Here is a 12,359-nt window from a genome sequence, read left to right as displayed (position 1 = left end):
ATTTTATCAGGCACATCAATGGCATGCCCTCATACAACAGGTGTTGCCGCCTATGTCAAATCATTTAATCCATCTTGGTCTCCAGCAGCCATAAAGTCTGCTCTCATCACCACTGGTATTACTAATTTGACTTTTGCAATCATAAGTACATGGATAACAAATGCAATGTCAATTTATATTTTATTAATTTTATCTTGATGAATTAACATTAAAATTTAATTATTAATTCTCTCAGCCTATGTGATGAGCTCAACAAAGAATGCTGAGGCAGAACTTGCTTATGGGGCCGGTCACATAAACCCACTCGCAGCTTTGAGTCCTGGTCTTATATATGATGCTCAAGAGATAGACTACATCAAAATGCTATGTGGTGAAGGCTACTTCACTACAATTCTAAGACTTGTCACTGGAGATCAGAGCAGTTGTGCCTCTACAAATAATGGAACGGTTTTAGATCTCAATTATCCTACATTTGCTCTGCAAACTCAACATGGAAAGTCTTTTTCAACTTCTTTCCGAAGAATAGTCACTAATGTGGGAGTGCCAAATTCCACTTACTACGCTATTATTAATGCTCCTTCTAGCCTCAAGATCAACGTTGAGCCGAAAGTTTTATCTTTTGAAGCTCTTATGGAGAAGAAATCATTTTCAGTCAAACTTGAAGGAGTTGCTTACGAGACCATTATCTCGGGTGCTTTGATTTGGAGTGATGGTACTCATAATGTTAGAAGCCCAATTGTTGTGTATACTAGCCAAAATTAACGTTCTCATTCTCTGTGAGAATTTATCATATTTTCTATTAATGATTATATGCTTTTTCAAAGTCAACTAATGTTTTTGCTTTCTTAGCGATTATGTCTACATTCCTACTGATGATGTAATGCATTATATGTTGAGGAAGGACGTTGTTTTCTTAATCATTTTTTCATGTCATATTTTCTTTTCTCTTAGTTCTTATTACAGTTTTACGAGTTCTATTTTCATTTATTCAAAAATATATGATAAACATTGCTAGGAATAACCACCTCATGAACAAGCCTAGCAACTCATTATTAATGTAAAGCAGTAAAATAAAGGATCCCTCATTACTCAAATAGGCTATGCTAAAGAAGTTATCAAGAAAGTTACATAAATATTAAGGCTTTGTTATACTATAAATTTACCATAAATTGTTTATGATTTTATTTATTTATCATGGACTATCTAAAGATGTTGATCAGCATTAACGTATCAAATATCATAAATTAAATAAATATGATATGCATACTATAATAAATTTAATTCCTCTAAAAGAGAAATAGAAAATTAAATATTACAAAAGTGATATTTTCAATAGGTTAACTCGTAGGATATAATTCAATTGTCTCTTTTAAAACTAGAAGCCTTTTATTTATTAGTTTTTGACTATTCGTGACCCCCCTTTTATTTTCATCTTTTCATTTTAGTTTAACCACAAAAAAAAAGATACTTAATGCGCATGTTTTTATTTATTTATTATTTTATTAAAAGAGTATATTTTGGCATGTCATATAAATATTAGATACTTTAATCTTATAAAATATTGATATATCTTGGTTTATCAAGTGTCTATTTTATATTGTTTCCTGGTAGAAAATTTGCATCCATATAGTAGAAGTTTATGTCCTAATTTTGAACAAGAAATCAGCCATTGCAGAAAATTCCTATAGGTGACAAACATTTTACGTGGAACCTACAAAAAAGGGAAAGAATTATGGGTAATTGAAAGACCCATTATAAATAGTAGATACCAGATTCATCCCTTCCTCAAAATTAAAGAAGATATCATAAAGTTTCCTTTTAAGTATTTTAAAAATCAAGTGTTCAAAAATTAACTTGATACTGATTTCTCTTTTATCCAGGCTCTGGTGTCGGAAGAGGACAATTATTTGCTCACTAAAACTTCCTCTGTTGAGGAGATTTGGGATAATTTAAATAGTATGAATTCTGACTCTGTTGCTGGTCCCGACGGATTTACTAGTAAGTTCTTCCAAAAATCTTGGGAAATTATTAAGGATGATCTTATTAGTGTTGTTGTTGATTTCTTTAATGGTTCTCAGTATCCTAAATTTTTCACTACAACTTCTATTGCTCTTATTCCTAATGTTCACAATATTAATTTTTGGAATGATTATAGGCCTATTAGTTTGTGTTCCTTTCTCAATAAACTGATTTCTAAAATTTTAATGGGGATACTTGCTCTTATTCTTCCCAAAATTATTTCTCTGGAGCAGTTTGGCTTTGTTAAAGGTAGATCTATATTTGATAATGTTTTACTTGAGCGGAATTAATTCATGATTTGGATAAGAAGGTTATCGGTGGGAATATTGTTTTTAAAATGGACATAACTAAAGCTTATGATAACCTTAATTAGGAATTTCTTTATGTCATTTTAAAGTTATTTGGGTTTAATTCTCAATTTATTACTTTGATAAAAAATAGCATTGAATTTTGTAACTTTTTTTTTATTATTAATGGTAAACTTCATGATTTTTTTCGTTCTTCTCATGGGCGTAGACAAGGTGATCCCTTATCTCCTGCTCTTTTCATTATTGCTATAGAATTTTTATCTCGTGGCCTCAACCAATTTTTCAGAATGCATCCTAAATTGTATTATCGGACAGGTGGTTTTTTGCCCCTGACCCATTTGAGCTTTGCATATGATTTCATTATATTTACCAATGGGTCTATTAAAACGGTTCAAATGCTTTTCAGTTTTCTTGAAAATTTTCAGAACACTACTGGTTTAACGTTTAACAAATCTAAAAGTTTGTTTATTATGGCTAAATCTTTTGCTGCTTCTCGCATCCATAGCATTGAAAGGAACACTAGTTTAATTAAAGAGTCCCTTCCTATGAAATATTTGGGTACTCCTCCATTTAAAGGTAGGAAAAAGCCATTCCTTTTTTATGACATTTTCTCCACCATTCAGAAGAAACTTACTGCGTGGGCTTTCAATTACTTATCTTATGGTGGTAGACTTGTTCTCATTAAACATGTTCTTTGTTCTATTCCTGTTTATTTGCTCCACACTTTGGCCCCTACTGTTAATGTTTCGAGAAGGTTAGAGGCTCTTTTCAACAAATTTCTTTGGGGTTCAAAGGAAGGATCTAATGCTATTATTTGGGGCTTTTGGAAAAATTGTTCTGGGACTTTGGAAGAAGGAAAACTTCGGTTTAGAACCATAAAAGACATGGCTAAAACTTTTAATCTTAAATTATGGTATAATTTTAGAGCCAACAAGAGTCTTTGGGCCAAGTTTATGGTTACTAAATATTGTGGCATCAAGCATCCTTTAATTTTCTCTTTTCGAATTGGTGATTCCAAAAACTGGAAAGACTTTGCAATGTCAAATGGGAAGCTGAGGAGTTAATTCGATGGGGCTTAGGTGTTGGCAATATTCATTTTTTGTCAAGATAAATGATTAGGTAATTTTTCTATTGATAATCTTTTATATACGCGTTCTATTTCCCATTGTAAAGTTAAGGATTTTTTTTCCAATTGGAGATGGAACCTTGATTTACTTTCCACTACGGTGCCAGATTTTATTATCAATTTAATTTGGAAGATTACTATTCATGTTGAGATGGATGATTGTATTTTGTTTAATTGTTCCAAAGATGGTAAATTCAGCTCTAAACAAGTTTGGAAATTAATTAAACATGCTCATCCAACTAATTTTATTAATGTTGCTTTCTGGCATACTAGTATTCCTCCTACTTATTCTTTTCTGACTTGGAGAATTTTACATAGTTATGTTCCTGTGGACTCAATGCTTATCAAGAAAGGTCTCTATATTGTTTCCAAGTGTCAGTGTTGCTATCACACTGAAAATTTACTCCATGTTTTCTTTTAAGGTCCTATTGCTATGAAAGTTTGGATTCACTTTGACAACTTGTTTAAAGTGTTCTCAACTTTTCATTTTACTTCTATCAATGAGGTGTTAAGTGAATGGTTTACTAAACTGAAAGGCCATATTCGTAATAGCATTCCTGTCTTGATATGTTGGTATATCTGGGTTAGTAGAAATGCTTCTAAACATGAGAATGTCTATATGGATGCGAGCACGATTATTTACAAAATTAAGCATAAAATTTTTCAATTGTATGTTGCGAAGCTTTTAAAACATGACTCTTTTAAAGGTTACCATCATCTGCATGAGGAATTTGGTTTGAATTTCTCTACTACTATTGTTGTTTCTAACAACAGGATTATTTACTGGACTAAACCTATGGTGGGGTGCTTCAAACTCAATACAGACGGTGCTAAAAACATTACTGAGGCAGGTTGTGGTGGCATTATTAGGGATACTAGGGGTTTTGTCATTAAAGCATATGCGGGTCCCTCTAATGCTACTAATGTTATTCAACCTGAGTTGGATAACCTTCTATATAGGATTCATCTTTGTAATTCTCTTGGGATTAATAACCTATGGGTGGAAGTGGACGCTATGCTTATTATTCATTACATTAAAGGTAAATCTTCTGCTAATTTAGATAACTTCTATAGTCTTAGAGATATTAAACATCTCCTGTCTCTTACGTCCTTTAAAATTTCTCATATTTTAACAGAAGGGAATGCGGTGGCCGATTTTCTTACAAAAAGGGGTTGTAAATTAGATAACTTTGTGGAGTTTGAGGAACATAACCTTCCTAAAGAAGTTAAAGGGCTTGCTAGATTAGATCGTTTGGGTTTTCCTTATATCCGGTTACTTTAGTGTTATTCTTGATTTTGCTGTTTACCCTTTCTGATTTTGCTGTGATGGATGTGGTTTTTTGTTTTCCTGGAGTTTTATGTTTCTTGTTATTCAATACGGAGCTATGTTTTGGATTGGTGTTGCTTCATTCCTCTCAGATTGGGTTGTTCCTACTGTATTTTGTTTCAGGATTGGTCTAATTTTTATTAAGCTTTTTGTGGTTGGGACTCTTTTGGATGATGATTTGGTGTTTTGTATTAGTTTGGGTGTTGATTACCGGCTCTGGAGGAATATGTTTTTGTTTTGCTATTCTTTTAGAGTTATTCTATGGTTTTTCTATATGGTTGTTGGCTGTGTAATTACTGGGATCAATGGTATGGAAGTTCGTTATTGCTGGCATGGGAGGACCAGATTTTTTGGTGTTTCCTATCTTGTTTCGCTGTGTGTGGAATTTGAGTTCAATTCTATTCAACATTTGGTTTATATGATCCAGTATACTTATTCTTTGAAAGGTGGTGATTCTATGTTTTATTTGTGGCTTGTTTCTGGTTCCTTCATATTTTGTGCCATGAGATATCTATTTCAACTCCTGCCTATTGCTCACCGTTTTGGGTACTCTTCTGGTATTTTTGCTCTGGGCAAGTCCCGGTTGCAGTGACTGCATTGGTACAATGTCTCCTTAATCAATCTCATTGAGGTTATGACTGTTAGCTTCAGGAATGTTTTTCATCAGGTATATCCTTTACCTCAATTCGGGTCCTCTTTTAGCAGTTCTGCTCTGGGCACTTCTCGGTTGCAGTCATTGCATTGCTGCACTGGTTCCTTACTTAACCTCATTCAAGTTATTGCAGTTATCTTCAGGGAAGTTTTTCTTCAGTTATATCTTTTACCTCATATTTTTTGCAAGTTTATGCATCTCTTTTCACATTATACCTGTTACAAAATTTATTTTTACTGGAGGTTCCTTTTTGTGCAGATTTGCTGCCAAAACTTGTGGTGTTACATTGGTTGCATAGAGAGTTTCTCCACCATTTTTTGGACATTTTGGAAGGTGAGTTACAATTTTTGCAGGAAGATTGTGCTGATCGTGTTAATCTTCTTCTTCCTTTTTGGGTGCTTTATTTTTGCACCGCTAGAATGTTATTAGGATTTTTTTTTATATCTTACTATCATGAACCACCGGCTCTCAGGTTTTATTTTGCTTTCTTTTGTAGCTCTTACGAGCATTAGTGAGTTGGAGGTTCCTTTTAAGGACCTTTTAATCACTTTTTTTATATTAACGCGTAGGCCCCTCTTAGGATTTTAACCAAAAAAAAAGTGTTAAAAAATGAACAGATAATACTCAAAAAAAAATTTTGATTTTCCCTATAAAGACTACAAAAGTTAGATGCCCATAGGCAAACAACTAATACCCAAAAAGTTTAAATCTTGTCAGGACTATGGAGATGATCTTGGTGATTTATTGTAGTGATCATTGGCAGCAATACCTAGCGGTGGTCATAGATTGTGATAACTGCTGGTGATCGTCGACGACGATAGTTGGTAATGGTCAGCAGTGGTGATAGCTAAATGCAAGAAAACTCTCCAGCCCTCTCTACTCTTCCTCGCCCCCTTCATGCAGATAAAAAAAGCTCTATTTATCGGCTTTTGAGGATTGACATTTTGATAATTTGAACCAAAATCCAAAATACTCCATCATTCGGTCCATATTGATTCTCTTAATCATTAAGTGTTTATTTAGCATTTAAGTGCCTTAATGATATTTAACTCAAGTGAATCTTGGGATCGTTAGATTTGTCTCGACGAGCCTCTCAACTCAGCTATAAGTATGTCAAATTTGGATATCATTTAGTCATTCAATATGCTTCAAGTATTTGATTTGATATCATATAACCTCGGATTAGGTCACTTTTGGTATCATTAGGTTCATATTGTTGAGATGTTCAATTCGACTATACATTTGATAAAATCAAAGTTCATATGATCTTGGATTTAAAGATCTCAAAAGTTTCTCAATTAAATTTTTGCCTAAAAATTCATGTAGAACATGTCAAAGTTTTATAGATATACTACAAGTCATTCTAAAATGTAAGTTTATGTATGAAGTATAGTTTATTTTCTTTTAATTTTCCGCTTTCATTTTAAATCTTAGAAAACATAGTTCCTTTTTTATTTTCTTATATTTTTAAACTTTGAAAATGTATAAATAATTAAAGAGTGCAAGTTAAAAGCATAAAAGAGGCATTATTTATCATGAATAAACTTTATCTGATGGTCTATTAGTGATGATTATATTTTTACTCTTGAATAAACTTTTAATATATTTATCATGAATGCATTCATCACATATAAAATAAAACTAAAAAATTTATTTTTTTTATAAATCAACTACTATATCAAGTTTAGAAAAAATTTTTAATGTGTGGATATTGGAATGCATAGCTTTCTATGTCATAACCATGCATCATCAATCATGGATTTCATACATAACAAATTCAAAATAATATCATTTATATTTTCTAAATTAATTAAATAAATTTTTTATTTCTGTTTCTAATAAGAAAAATAGTTATATTACTTCTAATGATAAAATATGAATCATAAAAAGAAATATCTAAACATTTATCGCATAATTGATCGATTGATATTAAATTATATTTTAAACTAAAAATAAATAAAACTTTTCTAAAACAATAGAGTTCTTGCAAATGAATCCAATGCCAATGATCTTTTCCTTTGCATTATCTTCATATGTAACATATCCTCCATCATTTGGTTATAAAGTAGTGAATTTTGCTTTATCACTCATCATGTCTTGAACATCCACTATCCAAGTTTCACATGTCTTCATTAATTTTGCTTTGAAGTCATTCCTACAAAATAAAATCAAATATTAATTTTTTAAACCCAAATATTTTTTGGTCCACATTCTAAATGAGAATATTAAAACTATCACATATAGTATGTGAAATGCTTGTATTTTTTGTGCCCATACAAAAGATGATTATTTAACATTTTGTGATCTACAAGCATAGCAATCAAATGAAATAAATTTTTTCTACCATAATAATTACACTAAATGTTAGCATTTACATTGGCTTAGTATGATGTCTACATATGTGGCATATAAGAAAAAATTTTATTTGATGTTCAGCATGATGGATCTCTATAATGAACTTATGATTTCATTCATAAATCTAGTCTTATTTTTAACAAAATGTTCTCTCTTTCAAATTTCCAAACAAGTAAAAAGATATCTAATAAAGTATATATTTTTCAAGTAATCACATTTAATTATTAATTCATTAAAATGCATATCTAAATTTTATACCTTTTTTTTAATTTTTTATTTTGTATTTAATTTTTTATATTCACCAACTAGTTCATTAAATACTTCCTGTAATTCTTCATAAAATATATCATTACACGCCACTTAAAAATCATAATAAGATTTTGCTATTGTTATAAGACAAATGTTGACCGTTTCATCTCATAAAATTAATTCATCAAAATATGATTTGGCCCATAAAAGGTTCTTCTTCTTCTTGAAGTGCTTTTCTTTATTTTCATTCTTCCTCTCAACATCCTCTCTTTCTTCTTTGAATCAATAAGATCGAGAAAATCTCCTCTTACATGTCCAAGCTTCTTGCAATGGTAAAAATGATCCCTTCAAATATTGGAAATTTTTTAGATTGAAATTTATAATATTTATATTTCTTATACATTTGATTTTTCTTCCTTACAAAGCTTCCAAGTCTTTATGAAAGCATGACCACCTTATCATTATCTTCATTTGAACTTGAGATGTTAGGGTCATCATGATCATCAATCTATAAGGCAATATAGTTTTTCCTTTCTTCTTCTCTTTCTTAATAGAGTTTTCCAACATATCCTTTTGAGCTATAATATATTCATGTGATATCAAAGAACCTAAAGGCTGATCAAGTGGATAAGTAGATAAAGCTTTATCTTTTCTAATTACAATTACTTAAGTATTCCATTCTTTAGGAAGGCATCTAAGAATCGTATAGACTAAATCTTGATTATTAATTATTCTTTCAAGAGAATATAAAGTGCTAATTATTTTTATAAATCTAGTATACATATCAAAAATGTATTCAAAAGGAGACATACAAAATAGCTCATATTTATGAACGAGTCTATTTATGTAAGCATCTCTAACCTCACTAGTCCCATAATAAGTTATAATATAATTAACTTATCTCTTCTTCTTTTTCCTTTTTTTCGCTGAATTTAACATACAAATTTTTATGGAATCATCTAGAAGAAGTATTAAAATGCAAAGCATTTATCTCATCTAACTCTCTCTTTCTGAAGTAACATAGTAATCAAAAATTTTAATTTCATTTATTTTTTTAGTAGGTGTATGATATTGTTGTGTAAGAATGTGCCACATACAAGATTCCTGTCAACTTAAAATTGTATTAATTCTCTTTTTTCACCAATCAAAAGGGACATTATATAATAATGATGGTTGATGAGTGGATTATCCTTCAAGAAGTGAACCCTTAAGAAAACCTTGTGTCTTAGTTTATAAGTGGACCTACTCTGGGATATTAAGTCAAGCTCTAATATCAATTGTTGGATAACTATGACACCCTAAGAGGGGGTGGATGAATTGGATTTTTTTTTATTTGATTAAATAAAATAATTAATATAATTTTGATGCTAATTAACAAGGAAATAAATAAACACATAATTTTATATTTTTTAGTAAAGTAAAAAATGTAAGTAAATAAAATAGCAAACTGATATTTTTATGTTGTTTAGCCCATATTTCAATTTCCTCGTAAATCTCACTTCTTTAAATTAAAGAAGAATCTTACAATCTAATTAAAATATGAACTTCACTATGCCAAATAGCTTAGATGAAAAAAATATATAATTTGTTATAGCAAATAAAGATCAAATTATCTTACAATCAAATGACCTAAATATTTGAAGTGATTTTTTAAAATACTGATAATCACCTCACCACTTGTAAATAAAATATAAAATTTGCTCACTATAATATATATACATTACATAAAAATATATTGCTTGTTAATTTAAAATATAACTTCTTAAATCATATAAAGTAGATATATTAAATTTAAATATGTACAAATAATACTTTTAAAATAAATTAGATTTGAAATATAAATCTTTGTCAAAAGCAAATGGATATGCTTACTAATTTTTCGGATGAAAGAATTTCAAACCAAAAAAACTTAATCTAAGATCCTCAACTAGCATTTCACTCAAATGTAATATTTTTTTGTAATATATGAGGTTAAATATAAACGAACAACTAAGAAATATTTGGAGAATGAAAAATAAACTCAAAAACTTTAAGAGATGCTTAGTTGAATGCGTTGAAGCTTTCGAACCAAGTATTTGATCTTACAAAGATGTAAATCACTTGAAATGAATATCTATGATTCTCCTCTCAAAACATTGCATGAAAAGAAATGAAGTAGAATAAAGAATGTGATGGAATATCCAAGTAAAGAGTATCCCTCACATCATGGAAAAAAATCATTTAAAATCAATACTGGTCACTGACTAATCATTTGTTGCATTCAATCAATCATCAATTTACTCAAGTACACACTCATTCAGTCACTCAATGTGCCATGTAATAACTATCAATTAATATATTTAAATGTAATTATAACTATATGAATTAAAATTTTACCAATGGATCCTCTATATGCATCTATATCCCTCTGTTGGATCAAACTATAAACTCTAAGTCATACGGGTGATAGTGTTGGTGTGTAGTAGACTGTATAGGTCCTCCTTGACATTCAACTACTCTTCTTCCATCCATCCTACTCAAAGAACCTTCATTGTATTCTCTAGTTATATGGTTCTCTTTCTATAACCTTGCCTGGCTTGCTTCCCTCTGAATTTGGATCCTATCACATGTCATTATAGGGGGGCAATGAATCATTTGGTGTCCTCATAGTCCAGATCTAAAACACCATCCAGTCATAAAAAAATATGTTCCCCTATATCTGTTACCACATCAGGCACACTCCAGTATACCCCCATACTGGACTAAGATGAAAATTTCTTACAACATGCTGTTTGAAAATCAACCCTTCTTTTCACTGCTCTCTCTCCTAGTTATGCCATCTCCCGATCTCTTCTTATTCATATCTTTTTGTTAACAGCGGAATGACCAAGTCATTCTCCACTAGTCTCGCTCTCTCAACCAGCTCTAAAAACTCCTAAATCCTTAGTGGTACAAGTGGTTGCCCCAATTCATCTTACTGCCCTCTCAGGAATCTGTAGCATTTCTTCCCTGTTGTACTGATTAATTATAGCTTATACCTTACTAGTTTAGTGAATTTATCTTCATATTGCATCAATATTTTGCCCCTGCTCCAATCTCAAGAAATACTCCTATATTTTTTATCGAGCTAAAGGAGATACGAACCAAACTCTGAAAATAATAACAAACTCTGCCCAAAAAATCTTTGCTTTCATGTTCCCCTACAATTTCTCTTGTTATTATCCTATCCACCATCTTTTTGGTTCTCCTTAAAATAGGAACATTATAAGTGGTACTTCTCAATTCTCTGGGTATTATATACCGTTAAATATTTTCTTTATCCTCAATAACCAATCCTCTACTGCATATGGCTCTACAACTCCATTGAATAATAGAGGCTTTAATTTATGGAACATATGTAGATGCTTGTCCCCTTTAGACTCCTTGTGTCCCACCAATCTACTATGAGCATCACTCATAACTTGTGCAAGCATGCTAGCTAGCTGCAGCAAACTATTAGAACTTACTATAACTATTGATGCACTCTATCCATTATGTATATCCTTATTAGTAGGGTTCATCTATCCACTAATAAAATTCGCATTCCTAATTAACAACACAAACTCAACTTACTTTCATGTGCAATTCGATCAAATGTAGAAATCAAAATCTATGCTACCCAACTTTTACCCCGCTCAAAATCAATTCTTATAGCTCTGATATCTAGTGAAAATAACTAATAATTTAATATTTCAAAATATTCTAATATATTTATTCTCCCAAAATCAATATATAATTGTCATGAGATCATTATAATTATTATTCTATCCCAAACTCCTAACTATAAAAGAATAAGAAAAAATATAAACAAAATTAAAAGAAATTATAAGATTCTCTATCAATCTCACTCAAATTTTTCATCCATTGCCTGATATAAAATTATTAAAATTCATATAATGAGCATAAATCTCCAGTAAGTAAGCCAAATTCTATCACTTTTTTCAAGGCAAGTGAAAAGAATCAATATGTACAATCAGTTCTAGTCAATATTAATCATCACTTAATATGAGTGATAAAAATATCAAAAATAATAATAAGATTAATTTGATCACTAAAGTTAAAAGAGATATTTCAGCTATCAAACTATAAGAAAAAATCAATAAAGAGAACTATCACTCAATAAATCATGCTAGAATGTTATATTATGTAAGTATGAGTTCAAGTATAACTTAAGAGTAAACATGTATTCATTATAATGCTAACAGCTAGCCTTCCTTGCTTTCAAATAAATATTATATTTTTTTTGTCATATAATTCAATATCATATATGAAATTCAATAATTAAAAATATTGGGAAATTTACCA

At 30.4% G+C, this 12,359-nt stretch overlaps 1 protein-coding gene across 5 annotated transcripts; it reads left to right on the top strand.

The window, feature by feature from the left end:
• The first annotated feature begins 10 nt into the window (after positions 1–10).
• LOC110094945 (cucumisin-like) lies at positions 11–6,602 on the top strand. 5 transcript variants are annotated; one of them, XM_028694520.1, is made up of 6 exons: positions 11–115; positions 236–723; positions 1,881–1,998; positions 5,432–5,590; positions 5,691–5,765; positions 6,150–6,602. In XM_028694520.1, the coding sequence occupies exons 1-6, from the start codon at positions 19–21 to the stop codon at positions 6,161–6,163; spliced, it is 951 nt and encodes a 316-aa protein (XP_028550353.1). In that variant the 5' UTR covers positions 11–18; the 3' UTR covers positions 6,164–6,602. The 5 variants fall into 5 exon arrangements, 2 of the variants coding, with proteins under 2 accessions (XP_028550353.1, XP_028550352.1); XM_028694519.1 differs by having other exon boundaries at positions 5,432–5,765; XR_003700602.1 differs by having other exon boundaries at positions 1,881–5,765.
• The last annotated feature ends 5,757 nt before the right edge of the window (positions 6,603–12,359 follow it).

This window comes from Dendrobium catenatum, unplaced genomic scaffold (assembly GCF_001605985.2).
Source record: "Dendrobium catenatum unplaced genomic scaffold, ASM160598v2 fragScaff_scaffold_501, whole genome shotgun sequence".
Lineage (NCBI taxonomy): Eukaryota > Viridiplantae > Streptophyta > Magnoliopsida > Asparagales > Orchidaceae > Dendrobium > Dendrobium catenatum.
The sequence above is the reverse complement of the archived record's forward strand: the minus strand, read 5'-3'. Positions and strand labels throughout refer to the sequence as shown.